General features: G+C 44.9%; 1 protein-coding gene across 4 annotated transcripts in view; it reads right to left on the bottom strand.

The window, feature by feature from the left end:
* Positions 1-213: 213 nt before the first annotated feature.
* The window catches only part of lrrc34 (leucine rich repeat containing 34), a 187,769-nt gene continuing 167,591 nt past the window's right edge, over positions 214-20,391 (bottom strand). For all 4 annotated transcript variants that reach the window (XM_068041610.1, XM_068041612.1, XM_068041611.1 and 1 more), the window contains one exon: positions 214-800. In XM_068041610.1, the coding sequence (XP_067897711.1) occupies positions 507-800 (294 nt within the window). In that variant the 3' untranslated portion in view covers positions 214-506. The remainder of the gene's footprint in view (positions 801-20,391) is intronic.

The raw sequence follows: 20,391 nt of genomic DNA, 5'->3' as shown, positions 1-20,391 counted from the left end.
ACTGCACAGTAACTAGAACCAATCATTGAATTACAAAATGCATATCAGAATGTTTTGAGAATCTACGGTAAAATAGGGTAAAATTGGGTGAAAGGTAGAACAGTCCTAAACATGGCAATTAATCCAACTTTCACTAACTTAGACAATTAGCACTAACAGAAATGTCACATTGATACAATTAATAAGGTTAAATATTTATTTGAACACAACGGATTCTTTGCTTCAAAAATTCTGAGGTTTCATAAGTTTAAATGGTACAATTTTAAAGTGGGTGTGGGAATAGATGAACCTGGGAGTTCACGTACACAAATCTTTGAAGGTGACGAGCTGTTAAAAAGGCATAGGGGATCCTGGGCTTTGTAAATAGGAGGCAGAGAGTACAAAAGCAAGGAAGTTATGCTGAAACTTTAAAAACATTGTTTCGGCTTCAGCTGGAATATTGCGTCCAATTCTGGACACTTCACTTTATGAAGGAGATTTACTAGATTGGTTCCAGGGATGATGGATTATTGCAAATAGCCCCCAGAGACAGGTTGTGATGAACGGCCACCTTCTGTGCTGGAAGTATCGATGGATTCTTCTATGTCAATCTGGCTGATGGAAGTACTCGGTTCTTTCAGCAGATCTGAGCTGGCGTTGGTAGCTGCATCATCCCTCTCGCCATACAGAGGAGTCCAATAATAATTCATCTGCAGCCCATGAGCAAGCTCAGCCAGGTAGACTCGCCCATCAATCCAGTATGGGCTGACATCTGTTCGCTTTGGTTTCAAACGCCCAACTTTTAACAGATTTGCAAAATCCTGAAATAGTAAATAAGACATGTTAAAGGGCAAACAGCTATGGAATTTCTGCTCAGCTGTTGCTCCCAAATCAAACACTCATAATCCTCCTTTACAGTTTTTATAATAGAACAGGTTAATGCTCATTAAAGGGATATGAGAACCTCCGATGCAAACTGATCAGCCTGTTCCTGTGTTGGAATTTCAATGTAATTGTATCAGTATTTGACCATCACACACTGCCTGCCCATTTCAGCATATCAGTACAAGGTGTGCCCAACATTCTCCTAAAGCACAGGTAGAAAAAACTCTCCAGCTAGTCTACACACTGAGGCTGCGATTTTACTGCGGAGACAGCCAGAAGATCATTCCGGCAGCTGCCTGCCCCATAAAGCCTGACGCCAGGAGTGCCAGGCCCAATCTTCCCAGTGGCAGCGAGGCTCCACAGTGACCCCCCCCCCCCCTCCCCCCACCACTGGACGATGGGTCCCAGATTAACATATTTAAATTCATGAAATTAATCCATTTAAATAAAATCAACAGGGCTGCGATCTTGCAAGTGGCGGCTGGTACTGACATCGTCACTCTCCTGTCCGGGAAAGCAGGAGCTACCGTGGTGGGGAAAGGGGGAACTTATGATTTTTATTGCAGTGGGTGGGGGGGGGGGGGGGAAATGGGCTCTAATGAAAATTGCTAGTGTAGGGGAGAGTGGGAAGGGGGGGGTGGGGTGGGGGGGTGAAGGTCAAGTGTTGAAGGTAAGTGTTTTGTGGGGGGAGAGAGGGAAAATATTAAATCTAATTGTTACGGGGGGGGGGGGGGGTGTGAAGAGGTAATAGATTTATCAGCTGTACATTGGTGGGGGGGCAGGGGTAGCCATTTAAACTTTAAATGACTTGGCAAGGGCTGGCTACCCTTTAAAAATAACACCAGTGCCTGCCAAGTGCCAAGTTGTGTGGTGCAGCCCGACCAGCTCATTATCCTGGGCTGCCGTGAGGAATATCGTCACAACATGGTGGCATGTGGGGCCGCCATTTTTTCAACTGCTGCAGAGAAAAATTTCCAGTACTGAGATTCTGCCAGGAGTGAAACCTTTCCCGCACATTGTTGGGGCCTATCGGGCAGGAGGAGATCAGGTATGGTTCAGTTGAACGTTGGGACCCCGATTAATGTCCTTAGCATCACCAGCCCGAACAGACGCCCCTGAATTACACTCCAGGCCCCTTCAGGGCCAATGACAGCAACAGATGCTACAGTTTCAGCTCATTTTTCCACAAGACAAAAGGGACTGCATTTTATGAGCCCCCTAAGGACTGGAACGGAGGCAGGAGGACTCATAAAATTGCATGGGAAGGTGGGGTGAAGACAGCCTCCCAGCCAGAGGTCAATTGAGGCTCCTGTGGCCAATTAATGGCCACTTAAGGGCCTCTTCCTGCTGCAGCTGGTAGGAGCCCCGCCAAGTGGGGAGGTCACCCAGTAAAACAAGGTGGCCTCCCTGTGGGCTTGCAGAGGTTGGGGTGGGGAGTTCCCCTCTGTGGGCAATCTGTGGCCCATGGAGGGCCTCAGCAGCAAAGGCCATCCATCTGTTAACAAACCCTCCCACCCTCAATGACCACCCTCCTCCACACCCTCGCCAGGGCCTGCTGGGCTGACCCCATGATCCTGCCACAATTACTTGGGTTCCAGGGCTCCATGGCTGATCCTGTTCCTGGGCCTCTTGCAGCACTAGCAGTATCCACTGCTCCTGATGGCGCTGCTGATAATACTGAAGCTGCCAGTCCTCTGATTGACTGACAGTTCTTGAAGGTGGGATCCCCTTTCTTAAAGGGACAGGGACCCCGGCGTCGAGCAGTTAATTGCAGGGAGCGGGTTTCGCCAAAGGGCCGAGGTGGGGTTAGACTCTCCTTTTGGCCCTGGCATCAGGCCCCCCACCGGCTCAATAAAATCCAGCCAAATGTAATTGATGCTCTTTGGCATCATTTGTCCAAATTTAAGCAAAGATTGGGCCTTACAAAAGGGTTCACCTGACTCCTACTGATGTGAGTTCAAATGAGGCTTTTTAAAGGCACAATGGGCAGGATTACCACCAGATTAGGTGCCCCTGATGCACAGAGGAGTGTGGAATGGTTTCTCAAAGTCAAAGCCACATGCTGAGTTCCGTATAGTCTCAGTGTTTACAATTTCCTGTCAGGCCTGACCTCCAATGATCTCACTTCCTGACCTCTGATCCCCCCACCTCCTGAACCGTCAGCAGCCTCACTTTCTTTTTCAGAAAAGTTCCTAACTTGTTTTGAACCTATGTTTAATTACCTGCTTCCATGATCATTTATTCTACGACTATTAGTCTTTGGGTGAAAAATCTACCCCAATTTCCCCTCTCAACCAAACTTCTGATTTATACTAATGTCCCTTAATTTTCAAATCCTTCACCAGAGAAAAGAAGCAGTTTTTTATAAAAGCAAAATACTGCAGATGCTGGAAATCTGAAATAAAAACAAAAAGTGCTGGAAATACTCAGCAGGTCTGGCAGCATCTGTGGAGAAAGAAGCAGAGTTAACGTTTCAGGTCAGTGACCCTTCTTCAGAACTGACAAATATTAGAAATGTAAAAGGTTTTAAGCAAGTAAAGCGGGAGTGGGGCAAGAGATAACAGAAGAGAAGGTGTTGATAGGACAAGGTCACAGAGAATAACTGACCAGAAGGTCATGGAACAAAGGCAAACGGTATGTTAATGGTGTGTTGAAAGACAAAGTGTTAGTACAGAGAGGGTGTTAATTGACTGTAAAATGAACAGCCCCGGCTCCAAGCACAAACATTTAAAAAAAACAATGGATATGCACAGTAGAAACAAGCTAAACACACTGAAATAAAATAAACAAATAAAAAAGAAAAAATAACTAAAAATAAAAAGGGGGGCCCATCATGCTCTGAAATTATTGAACTCAATGTTCAGTCCGGCAGGCTGTAGTGTGCCTAATCGGTAAATGAGATGCTGTTCCTCGAGCTTGCATTGATGTTCACTGGAACACTGCAGCAATCCCAGAACAGAGATGTGAGCATGAGAGCAGGTGGGGGGGCAGGGGGGTGTTGAAATGGCCAGCAACTGGAAGCTCGGGGTCATGCTTTCGGACTGAGTGGAGGTGTTCCGCAAAGCAGTCACCCAGTCTGCATTTGGTCTCCCCAATGTGAGCAGTGAATACAGTATACTAAATTGAAAGAAGTACAAGTAAATCGCTGCTTCACCTGAAAGGAGTGTTTGGGGTCTTGGATAGTGAGGAGAGAGGAGGTAAATGGGCAGGTATTACACCTCCTGCGATTGAAGGGGAAGGTGTTGTGGGAAGGGGACGAGTTGGTGGGGGTAATGGAGGAGTGGACTTTTTATGCTCCTTTCCTCCATGTAAACTCCCCAACCCATATTCATGGCCACTCACTTCACCTTGCCATCTCACATGGCCTCGCTAATCCAATCGCATCAATCACAAATAGGCCATCTCTGATCGCTTTCTTTTACCACTTTCCACCCACATCCTGCTTCCCCCACCAAACTCCAATTTCTCTGTATCTGCTCGGAAAAAAACTCTCCTCCCGTTCACTTACAACGGCACTCTCAAATTCCCAATTGTCCAGCCTTTGGTCCTCCATTCACTACAACATTTCTGCAACTACCGACCTGCTGAACCACAAGTTCTTCTCCACCTACACCGTAATCCCCATGTCACACTGGACATTCCTCCTGGTATGGCCCTTGTCTTCACTCCCTTAAATCCAAGGGATGCAGACTTGCACAGATATGGTGGACAGTTGGCTTAGCCATTCACCACCAGATCTGGTTGGACAATGAAAGCACTACCAGGTCCTGCTTCGACTGTCTGAAACTGCTCACTATCCCAGGATCATTCGAGAATGCAAAGATAAGTCCTGCCTTCTTTTCTCCACTGCAAGCCATATTTTTAAACCCCTCTCCCCGTCTCCTCCACCCTCACCTCCAACAACAAATGCAAGGATCTCATAGAATTCTTTGTTACTAAGATCAAGACCATCCAGTCAGCTGCCGGTGTCACTTCCTTCCCTTCTCCTAGTCCACTGGGCCAAACTTCCTCTAAGGCTCCCCCTAATCTCTCCCTGAACTTGTTTCCTTCTCCAATTTTTCTCCTATCTCCCCTCATGCCCTCTCTGAACTCATCGTGTCCATCAGACCCACCTCCTGCTCTATCAACTCTATTCCCACTAAACTTCTGAACCACAACTTCCCCTCCTGATCCCCATGTTAGCTAATATTGTTAATGGTTCTCTCTCCTTAGATATTGTTCCTCCGTCCTTTAAATCTGCCATCATTCCCGCTCTCCTCAAGTAAACAACCCTTGAACCCACCGTTCTTGCAAACCTCTGTCCCATCTCCAACTTCCCTTTCCTTTCCAAAGGCTTTGAACTTGCTGTCACCACCTCCCCCTCCCCATGTTTGAATCACTCCAGTCAGGTTTCCGCCCGCACAGTACCAAATCGGCTCATATCAAAGTCACAGATGACATCCTATGAGACTGAGACAAAAGTAAACTTTCCCTCCTCATCCTTCTCAACCTGTCTGCAGCCTTTAACACAGTTGATCACATCCACCTCCTCCAACACTGCTCCACTCACCTGGTTCCATTCTTATTTATCTAACTTTTTTTGCACTGGAGTGCTGACTTGGGTTGCATTAGAGTGCTAAGGTGGGAGTTTTGTGACTGAGGGTAATTAAGGGTTAGTTTTATCTAAAGTCAAGTCTTTCTTTTATTTAGCAAATTAACTTAACAGTTGCTGTTTGGGTTGGAGAAGGTGAGTTTTAGACCAGCTTTAAACAGAGTTCACTCAGGCTCTGCTTGTAGCTGCACCTTGTTAATTAGATAATTGGCTGAAACCAGTTTTCAGGGGCTAGAGTCAGACAGTATAAAAGTGGGCCATCTTACAGTGCTGACTTCGTTTGCACTAGAGTGCTGACTTGGGTTGCATTAGAGTTCGGGGAGCGAGGAGCTCCTTTCATTTCCTACCTGTCCTCAGAGTGAGGGGAGCCGAGAGTTTCCACAGAGCACAGCTGACTGGTGAGTAAGTCCTGGTGGGTATTTTTCAAGCTGGATTGAATTGTAAGTCATTGTTTTAGCAAGACTTAGTTGAGTTTTTTTTATAATAGTCTTCTAAAGTTTTACGTTTAAAGAGTTTGGTCATGGCAGGAGAGCTTAAAGCAGAGGTTTGCTCCTCTTGCTGCATGTGGGAATCCGAGAACATTTCCAGTCCCCGGGACCAGCATGTGTGCAGGATGTGTGTCCAGCTGCAGCTCCTGGAAGCTCGGGTTTCAGGGCTGGAAACACTATGGAGCATCCGCGAGTCTGAGAGCATTGTGGATAGCACGTATAGAGATGTGGTCACACAACAGCTGAAGGGACTTGAGGAAGGAAGGGAATGGGTGACCACCAGGCAGTCCAAGAGAAACAGGCAGTTAGTTCAGGAGTCCCCTGGGGTCCCGCTTGCAAATCAGTATTTTATTTTGGGGGCTGATGAGGCTAGTTCCTTCTGGGAGTGCAGACAGAGCCAAGCTTCTGGCACCACAAGCAGCCTGTCTGCACAGGAAGGGGGAAAGAGAGGAAGAGCAACAGTAATAGGGGATTCTATAGTCAGGGGAACAGATAGGCGCTACTGTGGCCGTCAACGTAACTCCAGGATGGTGTGTTGCCTCCCTGGTGCTAGGGTCTGGGATGTCACTGAACGGCTGCAGGGCATCCTGAAGAGGGAGGGTGATAAGGCAGAGGTCATGGTACATGTTGGTACCAATGACATAGGTAGAAAGAGGGATGAGGTCTTGCATCAAGAATTCAGGCAGTTAGGCAGTAGACTAAAAAGCAGGACCTCTCGGATTGTAATCTCTGGATTACTCCCAGTGCCACATGCTAGTGAGTATAGAAATAGGAGAATAGCACAGATGAATGCGTGGCTTAAGAGTTGGTGCAGGAGGGAGGGTTTTAGATTCCTGGACCACTGGGACCGTTTCTGGGGAAGGTGGGACCTGTACAAGCGGGACGGTCTACATCTGAACCAGAGGGGGACTAACATCCTTGCTGGCGGGTTTGCGAGTGCTGTTGGGAGGAGTTTAAACTAATTTGACAGGGGGAGGGGACGCAGACTCCTAGCAGAATAGGGACACAGCTAAATACAGGAAAGCGAACACGTCAGAGGGAATACAGCGGAAGTAAGCTTTAAGGGAGTAAGACCAGGATGGAAGGCCTCTACTTTAATGCCAGGAGTATTGCAGGTAAAACGGATGAGTTAAGGGCAAGGATTGAAACGTGGAATTGTGATATAGTAGCCATCACGGAGACATGGTTGAGGGAGGGGCAGGATTGGCAACTCAATATCCCGGGATATAGAATCTTCAGGAGAGACAGAGGAGGGGGTAAAAGAGGAGGGGGCATTGCAATATTAGTTAAGGAGTTAGTTACTGCAGTAAGGAGAGATGATATCTTGGAGGGGGCATCAAATAGAGCTTTATGGGTAGAGTTTAGGAATAAAAAAGGGACAGCCACATTGCTAGGTGTTTATTATAGACCCCCAGATAGTCAGCGGAAAATTGAGGAGCAAATATGTGTGCAATTCGCAGAGGTGTGTAAAAATAATAATAGGGTAATTATATTAGGTGATTTCAACTTTCTCAACATTAATTGGGATAGTCATCATGTTAAGGGCTTAGATGGAGTGGAGTTCTTAAAATGTATACAGGAGAACATTTTAGCTCAATATGTAGAGGATCCAACAAGGGAGGGTGCAGTGCTGGACCTAATTCTGGGGAATGAGGCCGGACAGGTGGTTGATGTGTTGGTGGGGAAGCATTTTGGTGATAGTGACCACAACATGGTACAATTTAAGCTTGTTATGGAGAAAGAAATAGACAAGTTGCAAAAAAAGGTTTTGGATTGGGGGAGAGCGAATTTTAGTAAAATAAGGCAGGATCTGGCCAAGGTAGACTGGAAAGAGTTACTTGTCGGGAAATCTACAGAAGAGCAGTGGGGGGCATTCAAAAAGGAAATGGGGAGGGTACAGGCCCAACATGTTCACTCGAGGGTAATAGGTAGGAGCAACAAGCCCAGAGAACCATGGATGACCAGAAACATTCAGGGTACGATGAGAAGGACAAGAGAGGCTTTTCGCAAATACACGGAGAGCAAATCAATGGAAGCATTAGTGGAGTATAGAAAGTGTAGGATGGAGCTTAAGAAAATAATTAGGAGAGCAAAGAGGGGATATGAGAAAGCTCTGGCTGGTAAAAGTAGGGAAAATCCCAAGATATTCTATAAGTATATCAATGGGAAGAGGATAACCAGGGAAAGAATAGGACCTATTCGGACCAAGGGGGAAATCTGTGGGTGCAGCCAGAGGACATTGGTAGGGTGTTGAATGAATGCTTCACATCTGTCAACATCCAAGAGAATGAGGATGTAGATATGGAACTCAGAGAGAGAGACTGTGAGGTTCTTGAGCAAATTGTCATAGGGAGTGACAAGGTATTAGAGGTTTTGGCAGGCTTAAAAGTGGAAAAGTCCTGGGGAAAATTGATGTCCAGAGAGATTTGGGTGTTCAGGTCCACTGTTCCCTGAAGGTGGCAACGCAGGTAAATAGAGTGGTCAAGAAGGCATACGGCATGCTTTCCTTCATCGGACGGGGTATTGAGTACAAGAGTTGGCAGGTCATGTTACAGTTGTATAGGACTTTGGTTCGGCCACATTTGGAATACTGCGTGCAGTTCTGGTCGCCACATTACCAAAAGGATGTGGATGCTTTGGAGAGGGTGCAGAGGAGGTTCACCAGGATGTTGCCTGGTATGGAGGGCGCTAGCTATGAAGAGAGGTTGAGTAGATTAGGATTATTTTCATTAGAAAGACGGAGGTTGAGGGGGGACCTGATTGAGGTGTACAAAATCATGAGAGGTATAGACAGGGTGGATAGCAAGAGGCTTTTTCCCAGAGTGGGGAATTCAATTACTAGAGGACACGAGTTCAAAGTGAAAGGGGAAAAGTTTAGGGGGGATATGCGTGGAAAGTTCTTTACGCAGAGGGTGGTGGGTGCCTGGAACGCGTTGCCAGCGGAGGTGGTAGATGCGGGCACGATGGAGTCTTTTAAGATGTATCTAGACAGATACATGAATGGGCAGGAAGAAAAGATATACAGAACCTTAGAAAATAGGCGACATGTTTAGAGAGAGGATCTGGATCGGCGCAGGCTTGGAGGGCCGAAGGGCCTGTTCCTGTGCTGTAATTATCTTTGTTCTTTGTTCTTTGGACAAATCTCCAGGTCCAGACGATTTGTGTCCCAGGATGCTGTGGGAGTCGAGATTGCAGGGGCTCTGACCACGGGGGAGGTGCCAGAGGACTGGAGAACAGCTAATGTGGTCCCACTATTTAAGAAAGGTTGTAGAGATAAGCCAGGGAACTATAGACCAGTGAGTCTCACGTCAGTGGTAGGGAAACTACTGGAGAAAATTCTGAAGGAGAGAATCTATCTCTACTTGGAGAGGCAAAATTTGATTAGGAATATTCAGCATGGCTTTGTCAGAGGGAGGTGATGCCCAACAAATTTGATTGAATTTTTTGAGCATGTGACCAGGTGTGTAGATGAAGGTAGTGCAGTTGATGTAGTTTACATGGATTTCAGCAAAGCCTTCGACAAGGTCCCACATGGGAGACTTATCAAGAAAGCAAATGCACATGGGATACAAGGTAACTTGATAAGGTGGATTCAATATTGGCTTAGCTGGAGGAGACAGAGAGTGATGACAGACAGCTGTTTTAGTGACTGGAAGCCAGTGTCCAGTGGCGTACCACAGGGATCTGTGCTGGGTCCCCTATTGTTTGTCATTTATATAAACGACATAGATGACTATGTGGGGGGGTAGGATCAGTAAGTTCGCAGATGACACAAAGATTGGCCGAGTGGTGAACAGTGAGGTGGAGTGTCTTGGGTTACAGGAAGATATAGACGGGATGGTCAAATGGACAGAAATGTGGCAGATGGAATTTAACCCCGAAAGGTGTGAGGTGATACTCTTTGGAAGGAGTAATGTGACACGGAAGTATTCAATGAATGGCCTGACACTGGAAAGTTCCGAGGAACAAAGGGATCTTGGTGTGTTTGTCCATAGATCTCTGAAGGCAGAAGGGCAGGTTAATAGGGTGGTGAAAAAGGCATATGGGACACTTGCCTTTATCAATCGAGACATAGATTACAAAAGCGGGGAGGTCATGTTGGAGTTGTATAGAACTTGGGTAAGGCCACAACTGGAGTACTGTGTGCAATTCTGGTTGCCACATTATAGGAAGGATGTGATTGCACTGGAGGGGGTGCAGAGGCGATTCACCAGGATGTTGCCTGGGATGGAACATTTAAGCTATGAAGAGAGGTTGGATAGGCTTGGGTTGTTTTCACCGGAACAGAGAAGACTGAGGGGTGACCGGATCGAGGTGTACAAGATTATGAGGGGCATGGACAGGGTGGATAGGGAGCAGCTGTTCCCCTTAGTTGAAGGGTCAGTTATGAGGGGACACAAGTTTAAGGTGAGGGGCAGGAGGTTTCAGGGGAATTTGACGAAGAACCTTTTTACTCAGAGGGTGGTGACGGTCTGGAATGCCCTGCCTGGGAGGGTGGTAGAGGCAGGTTGCCACACATCCTTTAAAAATCACCTGGATGAGCACTTGGCACGTCATAACATTCAAGGCTATGGGCCAAGTGCTGGCAAATGGGATTAGGTAAACAGGTCAGGTGTTTTAATGCATCGGTGCAGACTCGATGGGCCAAAGGGCCTCTTCTGGACTGTATTATTCTGTGATTCTGTGATTGCCAAAGTGTCACTTGCAATAGCTTCCCTTCTCACTCCCACACTGTTACCTCCACAGTTCCCCAAAGATTTATCCTTTGCCCCCTCCTATTTCTCATCTATATGCTACCCCTTGGCGACATCATCCAAAAACACAGCATCTGTTTCCAGGTGTGCATTGATGACACCCAGCTCTTGTTGTCCCCTTGTTCAAGAAGGGGAGTAGAGACAGCCCTGGTAATTATAGACCTGTGAGCCTTACTTCGGTTGTGGGTAAAATGTTGGAAAAGGTTATAAGAGACAGGATTTATAATCATCTAGAAAAGAATAAGTTCATTAGCGATAGTCAGCACGGTTTTGTGAAGGGTAGGTCGTGCCTCACAAACCTTATTGAGTTTTTCGAGAAGGTGACCAAACAGGTGGATGAGGGTAAAGCAGTGGATGTGGTGTATATGGATTTCAGTAAGGCGTTTGATAAGGTTCCCCACGGTAGGCTATTGCAGAAAATACGGAAGTATGGGGTTGAAGGTGATTTAGAGCTTTGGATCAGAAATTGGCTAGCTGAAAGAAGACAGAGGGTGGTGGTTGATGGCAAATGTTCATCCTGGAGTTTAGGTACTAGTGGTGTACCGCAAGGATCTGTTTTGGGGCCACTGCTGTTTGTCATTTTTATAAATGACCTGGAAGAGGGTGTAGAAGGGTGGGTTAGTAAATTTGCGGATGACACGAAGGTCGGTGGAGTTGTGGATAGTGCCGAAGGATGTTGTAGGGTACAGAGGGACATAGATAGGCTGCAGAGCTGGGCTGAGAGATGGCAAATGGAGTTTAATGCGGAGAAGTGTGAGGTGATTCACTTTGGAAGGGGTAACAGGAATGCAGAGTACTGGGCTAATGGGAAGATTCTTGGTAGTGTAGATGAACAGAGAGATCTTGGTGTCCAGGTACATAAATCCCTGAAAGTTGCCACCCAGGTTAATAGGGCTGTTAAGAAGGCATATGGTGTGTTATCTTTTATTAGTAGGGGGATCGAGTTTCGGAGCCACGAGGTCATGCTGCAGCTGTACAAAACTCTGGTGAGACCGCACCTGGAGTATTGCGTGCAGTTCTGGTCACCGCATTATAGGAAGGATGTGGAAGCTTTGGAAAGGGTGCAGAGGAGATTTACTAGGATGTTGCCTGGTATGGAGGGAAGGTCTTACGAGGAAAGGCTGAGGGACTTGAGGTTGTTTTCGTTGGAGAGAAGGAGGAGGAGAGGTGACTTAATAGAGACATATAAGATAATCAGAAGGTTAGATAGGGTGGATAGTGAGAGTCTTTTTCCTCGGATGGTGATGGCAAACACGAGGGGACATAGCTTCAAGTTGAGGGGTGATAGATATAGGACAGATGTTAGAGGTAGTTTCTTTACTCAGAGAGTAGTAGGAGCGTGGAACGCCCTGCCTGCAACAGTAGTAGACTCGCCAACTTTAAGGGCATTTAAGTGGTCATTGGATAGACATATGGATGAAAATGGAATAGTGTAGGTCAGATGGTTTCACAGGTCGGCGCAACATCGAGGGCCGAAGGGCCTGTACTGCGCTGTAATGTTCTAATTCTAATTCTAATTCTTCCTCAGCACCACCTCACTGTTGATCTCTCCACTGTCTCGAAATTGTCAGATTGCTTATCCAACATCTAACATTGGATGAACAGAAATTTCCTCCAATTAAATGATAAAGGAATGAGAGTGTTGGCTAGACTAGAGAAGGAAGTATTAGCATATTAGATAGGCCAGACAAAGAGGGACTACGAGGAAAGCAAAGACATGTTTAGAATGCATGCAAGTAAACACACAAAGTGTGATGAATGTGATTGGTGACTGAAAGCACAAATAGCAGTAAGGGAATATGATGTAGTGGAAATAATCTAAATGTAGGCTTGGAGGGCCGAATGGCTTGTTCCTGTGCTGTACTGTTCTTTGTTCTTTGTAGCTTAAAAATGGTGAGGATGGGGCGCTTAATATTCTGGGATACAAAGCGTTCAGAAAAGATAGGGGGCTGGATTTTCTAAGCTCACTGCCGATTTTGGACCACACATTGTGGAGCCGTTGCAATATTCAGCGCGGCGGCTCATTTAAATGTTTGGGGCAGACCGCTCTCCGATAACTGCATCATTCCGCCAACACCATTTTTAAAGGACTTCAAGCCCATCCATTTCATTTAAGTATTGAAAGATATAGTTAAGTAAAATGGATTCAACAAAATGGTGGGGATGTAGTAGAGAATATGGGGTTAGTGTAGGATTAGTATAAATGGGTGGTTGTTGGTCGGCACAAACTCGGTGGGCCGAAGGGCCTGTTTCAGTGCTGTATCTCTAAGGAAGTAAAATGAAATAAATGTTTCCAGCCTTTTCCCAGCCCCCCCAATAATCACAGAATTCATCTCTTGCCCTCAACACCCCCCCTGACAAAATACTTACTTTATGCACCTGACCTTCCCCCTCCCCATCCACAATTCACAAACTTTAATCTTTACCCCCTTCCCACCATCCCCTACACCAATCAGAGGAGTTTGACCTCGCTCTCCACCCTCCCACACTGAAATACCTACCTGCTTCCCCCTCCCCACCAGTGTCCTGCAATGGATCCCCATACAGGTATCTGAAGGTACGGGAATGCTGGCCACCGGCACCAATATAGCACCGGAACAGACAGCAGGAGTGGGTAAGTTCTTAATTAATTGATTTAAATAAATTTCCCTATGCTAATTTGGCTCCTGTCGGAGGGGGTGGGGTGGCCACCACGAGGCCTCACTGCCACCAGCAATATCGGGCTGGGCCTTCCCAGCATCAAGGCCCAGAGCAGGTCTCTTCCGAAGGCATTTTCCAGACCCCGTCACGAACCCCAACGTCATGTGAGGGGGTGCAGGGTTGTAAAATCTAGCCCAGTGAAGGAAAAATGGGAGGTGGAGTGGCAGTACAATTAGGGAAGACATTGTAGCATTGGAAAAAGAGGATATCCTGGAGGGAGCAAGGGCAGAATCCATTTGGTTAGAGTTGAGAAGCAAAAAAGGCATGATCACACCACTGGGGGTATTCTATAGGCATTGTTATGTGAGTTTCCATTTTTTGTTTAAAAATATATATTCTCAAAAACTGAAAAGGATTTCATGGACATTGAATCATCTGGTGATTGCTGAACTTTGTGGGTGTTTTTTTTTAAAAGGAAGGTCAACAAAAGGTTGACCAGTATACAAGCTTTTACTGGAAAGCACACAATTTCAAGTAAATATAGCAAGGGGTTGTGTTGTGACAAGACAATATTTATGATTATCATAGGACTAGCCTGGAAAATGTTGGTTTCATTTTGAACTTTAAAAGTTATCTAGTTTTGGATAAAAGAGGGAGTTGAAATTTGCATATTGACCTGCCAGGAGATCAGAAGCAAATCCAGACAACAGTTAGCTCTCTTTGAAGAATCCCTGCTCTTGAAAAGCAGAAGCCTCTATGAAGTTGTACTGTTGCCTCCTATGTGTTGATGAAATACTGAATGTTTGCGGAAACCTTGCATGTTTAAAAGAACTTTGCATCGAATGTGTGAAAACTGAAATCTTTGTTGCTGCACACCTGATGGAAGACCTATGTGAAGCCTTCTGTAGTTGAATTTCTTTGAATGCCTACCCAAACAGACTGTTCATCAACATCGTCTAGAAAGATTCCTAGTGACAGCCACCTATTCGCCTTTGGGACACCTCACCAAAACAAAGAACTTCCATATCTTCTCTGCAGTCTAAGTTATTTTTATTCCTTCTATTTCTCTGTAACAGCTGTAAACAAAAATCCCCTTTTTTGTTCCAAGTTAACCAGTTGTGTGTGTGTGTGTGTGAGGGCTAGGATAAAAAAATAAGGGGCTTTAATAGTTCAATTTGTGTATATATTTACTTCATTATTGGTTAAGACTTGGTTTATAATAAATGGATAATTTTGTTGTTTATTAAAGAAACCTGTTTGGTGTGCTTTATTCTGGGGACAAATGGAGCATCTGATTGGCTGTTTCAGTAAGTGGGAAATTTTATTGATATGCTGTGACCTGTGGAGAGGTGGGACTGAATTAATAGTGCACTCCTGCACCTCAGTCGTAACAACCTCCAAATAGTGTCAGAGAAAAAGAGCAAATCTGCGGGGAAATCACAAATATGTACAAGAACTATAGAATGGTGATATTGGAGAACTTTATTCTAACATTATCCCAATCAATATTTGGGTAATTAAAGGGTTAGGAGGGGGAGGAATTTCTGAAACGTGTTCAGGAAAACATCCTTGACCAGTCTGTTCTCGGTCTAACTAGGAAGGAGGCATTGCTGGATCTGGTGCTGGGGAATGAGGTGGGACAAGTGGACCAAGTGTCTGAGGAGGATCACTTTGGCAAGAGTGATCATCGTATCATAAACTTTACGATTATTAATGGAGAAGAACAATTCACAAATTAAAGTAGAATTTTTAAATTAGAAGAGGGCTAACTTCAATAGGATGAGAAGGGATCTAGCCAGGGTAAAATGGAACCAAAAACGGTAACAGGCCAATGGGTGATTTTGAAGAAGGAGATATTTCAGGTACAGACTAAGTACATTCCAACAAGAGTGAAAGGTAAGGGAACCAAAGCCAGGGCTCCTTGGATGATGAAGAAGATAAAGAATATGATGAAAGATAAAAGAGGGTGTATGATGCATGTCAGGTGAATTCTTCAAGTGAGAACCAGGTCAAATACAATAAGTTGAGAGAGGAAGTGAAGAGGAAAATAAGACTGGCAAAGAGAGAATATGAGAATAGAATGGCAGACAACATAAAAGGGAACCCAGAAATCTTCAATCAGCACATAAATAATAAGAGGGCTGTAAGAGATGCTATGGGGCCTATCAGGGATGAAGAGGATGATATATGCTTTGAGGTGCAGGGCAAGGCTAGAATACTTATTGAGCACTTTGTATTGGTGTTTACTGTGGAAGAGGATGCTGACAAAATATCGGTAGAAGCAAAGATAGTAGAGGTAATAGATAGGGTGAAATCTGAGAGGCAGGAGGTACTGAAAAGGCTGGCTATGCTTAGAGTGGATAATTCGTCTGGTCGGGATGGCTTGTATCCCAGCTTGTTAAAGGAAGTTGGAATGGAGCTAGCAGAAGGGCTCACTATAATTTTCAAATCTTTCCTAGATATTGGGGAGGTTCCCTAGAGGATTGGAGAGTGGCAAAAGTGGCACCCTTATTCAAGAAAGGGTGTAAGGACAGAGCTAGCAACTGCAGGCCAGTTAGTTTAACATCAGTGGTGTGTAAGGTTTAAGAAACAATAATCAGGGAAAAAAATCAACAGGCACTTGGAGAGGTTTGAGCTAATTAAGGATAACCAGCATGAAAGTGTAAATGGCAAATCATGCTTGACTAACCTAATTGAATTTTTTGATGAAGGGAATGTAGTGATGTTGTTTATATGTATTTTTTTAAAAAGCATTTGACAAAGTACCACATAAAGGCTGGTTAACAAAATTGAGGCTCATAGAATAGGAGGATTGTTGTCAGCTTGGATTAAAAAAATTGGCTCAAAGACAGAAAACAGTGAGTTGGGGTAAATGATTGCTTTTCAGACTGGAGGATGGTAGATAGTGGTGTTCCCCAAGAGTCAGTGCTGAGACAGCTGTTTTTTTTTGCTATATATAAAAGACTTTGATATTGGAATACAGAATAAAATTTCAAAATTTGCTGGTGATACCACACTTGTAAGTGTGGCAAACAGTGAGGATGATATAAATTGACTGCAACAGGACATTGATAGGCTCGCAGAATGGGCAGACAAATGGCAGATGGAATTTAATACAGAGAAGTGTGAGGTGATGCAATTTGACAGAGGGATAGGGCAAGGCAATATAGATGAAATGGTACAGTTCTAAAGAGTGTGTAGGAACAGAGGGACCTGGGGGTTCATGTGCACAGATCCTTGAAGGTGGCAGAACATATTGAGAGAGTGGTTAGTAAAGCAAATGTAATCTACGGCTTCAAAATAAATAGAAGCATTGAGTACAAAAGCAGGGGCGTGATACTAAATCTTTCATACAATCACAGAAAGTTTAAGCCACAGAAAGAGGCCACTTGGCCCATCGTGTCTGTGCCGGCCGAAAAACGATCCACCTATTCTAATACGACTTTCCAGCATTTGATCCGTAGCCCTGCAGATTACAGCACTTGAGGTGCATATCTAGACTCCTTTTCAATGAGTTGAGGGTTTCTGCCTGAACTACCCTTTCAGGCAGTGAGTTCCAGACCCGCACCACCCTCTGGGTGAAAACGTTTTTCCTCATCTCCCCTTTCATTTTTCAACCAATCGCTTTAAATCTATGCCCTCTCATCACTGACCTCTCTGCTAAGGTGAATAGATCCCGCCCCCCCCCCCCCCACCGCTACTCTATCCAGGCCCCTCAAAATTTTATGTATTTCAATCAGATCCCCCCTCAGCTTTCTCTGTTCCAAGGAGAACAACTCCAGCCTATTCAATCTTTCCTCTTAGCTGCATTTTTCCAGTCCTGACAACATCCTCGTAAATCTCCTCTGTACCCTCTCTAGCGCAATTACATCCTTTCTGTAATGAGGTGACCAGAACTGCACACAGTACTCAAGTTGTGGCCTAACCAATGAGTTATACAGTTCCAGCATAACCTCCCTGCTCTTGTATTCTATACCTCAGCTAATAAAGGAAAGGATTCCGTATGCCTTTTTAACCACCTTATCGACCTGTCCTGCTACCTTCAGAGATCTGTGGACATTCACTCCAATGTCCCTCACTTCCTCTAGACGTCTCAGTATTTTCCCATTAATCGTGTATTCCTTTGCCTTGTTTGATCTCCCCAAATGGCTCACCTCACACTTCTCCAAGTTGAATTCCATTTGCCACTTTTCTGCCGATCTGACCAGAACATCAATATCTTCCTGCAGCCTACAGCTATCCTCCTCGCTATCTACCACATGGCCAATCTTTGTGTCATCTGCAAACTTCTTAATCATGCCCCCTGCATTTACGTCCAAATCGTTAATATACACCACAAAAAGCAGAGGACCCAGTTACTGAGCCCTGTGGAACACCACTGGAAACAGCCCTCCAGTCGCAAAAACACCCGTCAACAATTACCCTTTGTTTCCTGCCACTGAGCCAATTTTGTATCCACCTTGCTGCATTTCCCTGGATCCCATAGGATTTTATTTTTTTAACCAGTCTGCCAAGTGGGACCTTGTCATGAGCCTTGCTAAAATCTACGTCGACCCCATCAACTGCACTACCCTCATCTATCTTCCTTTTTACCTCTTCAAAAAATTCCATCAAGTTGGTCAAACAAGATCTTCCCTTAACAAATCTATGCTGACTATCCTTAATTAATCCGTGCTGGAGATACACAGCTGGTCTGGCAGCATCTGTGGAAAGAGTAGCAAAGTTAACATTTCAGGTCAGTGACCTTTTATCAGTTCTGAAGGGTCACTGACCTGAAACGTTAACTCTGTTTCTCTCTCCACAGATGCTGCCAGACCTGCTGAGTATTTCTAGCACTTTTTGGTTTTGTTTCAGATTTCCAGCATCTACAGTATTTTGCTTTTGTTTTATTTACTTGATTAACCTGTGCCTTTCTAAGTGACAGTTTATCCTGTCTCTCAGAATAAATTCCAATAGTTTGCCCACTACTCAGGTTAGACTGACTGGCCTTTATTTATTCGGCCTATTCCTCGCTCCCTTTTTAAACTGAAGTACAACGTCAGCAATTCTCCAATCCTCTGGCATCACACCTGTCTCCAGTGAGGACTGGAAAATGATGGTCAGACCTTCTGCTATTTCCCCACTTGCTTCTTTTAACAGCCTAGGGTATATTTCATCTGGCCCTGGTGATTTATCACCTTTCAAGGATGCTAATCCCATTAATACTTCCTCTCTCCCTATGTTGATCACATCCAATACTTCACACTCCTCCTCAACTACAATACCTGCACCGTCCCCTCTTTTGTATTCATTAAGAACCATATCAATATCTTCCGCCCCTACACATAGGTTACCTTTTTGGTCTTTTATGGGCCCTACTCTCTCCTTAGTTACCCTCTTACTCTTAATGTATTGATAAAACATCTTTGGGTTCACCTTGATTTTGCTTGCCAATATTCTTTCATGGCCTCTCTTTGCTTTCCTAATTTCCTTTTTGATTTCACCCCTCCACTTTCTATACTCCTCTCGGCTTTCTGTTGTAATGAGTTCTCGGTGTCGGACATGAGCTTTCCTTTTCTGCCTTATCTTGCCCTGTAGGCTCCTTGACATCCATGGGGCTCTAGATTTGGCCATCATTGTGGGAACATGTTTACTCTGAACCCCTTAAATCTCCCCTTTGAATGCCTCCCACTGTTCTGAAACTGATTTACCTTCAAGTAGCTGTTTCCAGTCCACTTTCGGTAAATCAGTCCTCAGTTTAGTAAAATTGACCTTGCCCCATTGAGAACTCTAACTCCTGTTCTATCTCTGTCCTTCTCCATAATTATGTTAAAACTGACTGAATTATGATCACTACCACCAAAATGCTCTCCCACTGCCACTCCTTCCACCTGCCCATCTTCATTTCCTAAAACTGAGTCTAAAACTGCACCCTCTCTTGTTGGACTTGTTACATACTGGGCAAAACAGTTCTGCTAAATGCACCTCAAGAATTCTGCTCCCTCAATTCCTTTCACACTAAAACTATCCCAGTTAATATTGGGGGAGTTAAAATCCCCAACTATTACTGCCCTATTGTTCTTGCACCTCTCAGAGATTTGCCGACATATCTGTTCTTCTAGCTCTCCCTGACTGTTTGGGGGTCTATAGTACACTCCCAGCAGTGTGATTGCCTTTTTTTTGTTCCTTAGCTCAATCCATATGGCCTCATTTGATGAATATTCCTCACAACTGTAATAGTTTCCTTAACCAAAATTGTCACTCCCCGTCCTTTCGTATCCCACCCCCCCACCCCCCACCCCCCATCGCATTTGAAAACCCTGTAACCAGAAATGTTGAGCTGCCATTCCTGTCCCTCCTTAAGCCATGTTTCTGTAATAGTTATGATATTATAAAGCTCTGGTCAGGCCACAACCAGAATATTGCATCCAGTTCTGGTCACTTTAGTAAGGATGTGAGGATCCTTGAGAGGGTGTAGAGGAGATTTCCAGATTGATTCCAGGTGAGGGATTTTAGGCACAAGGTTAGGTTTGGGAAGCTATGGCTATTCTCCTTGGAGTGAAGAAGATTAAGGGCATAAATAAAAGCAAAATACTGCAAATGCTGGAAATCTGAAATAAAAACAAAACATACTGGAAATACTCAGCAGGTCAGGCAGCATCTGTGAAGAGAGAAACAGAGTTAATGTTTCAGGTCTGTGACCTTTCATCTGTTCTGAAAGGTCACAGACCTGAAACATTAACTCTGCTTCTCTCTCCACACATGCTGCCAGAGATTGACAGGATATTTGATAGAGGAATACAAGATTAAGACAGGTATAGATAAGGTAGACAAAGAAAAGCTAATCCCATTAGTTGATCATACAAGGATCCGGGGTCACAAATTTAAGGTTTTGGGCAAGAGATGGACCAGGTGCTGGAAGGTGGAATTAGATTGGGCGGATAGTTTTTTCAGCCGATACAGACACGATGGGCTGAATGGCCTCCTTCTGTGCTGTAATTTTTCTATGGTTCTATGGTTCTAGATGCAGGGTGGATGTGAGGAAGAACATTTTTACACAGTGAGTGGTACTGAC

This window comes from Heterodontus francisci, chromosome 11 (assembly GCF_036365525.1).
Source record: "Heterodontus francisci isolate sHetFra1 chromosome 11, sHetFra1.hap1, whole genome shotgun sequence".
Taxonomy (NCBI): domain Eukaryota; kingdom Metazoa; phylum Chordata; class Chondrichthyes; order Heterodontiformes; family Heterodontidae; genus Heterodontus; species Heterodontus francisci.
The sequence above is the reverse complement of the archived record's forward strand: the minus strand, read 5'-3'. Positions and strand labels throughout refer to the sequence as shown.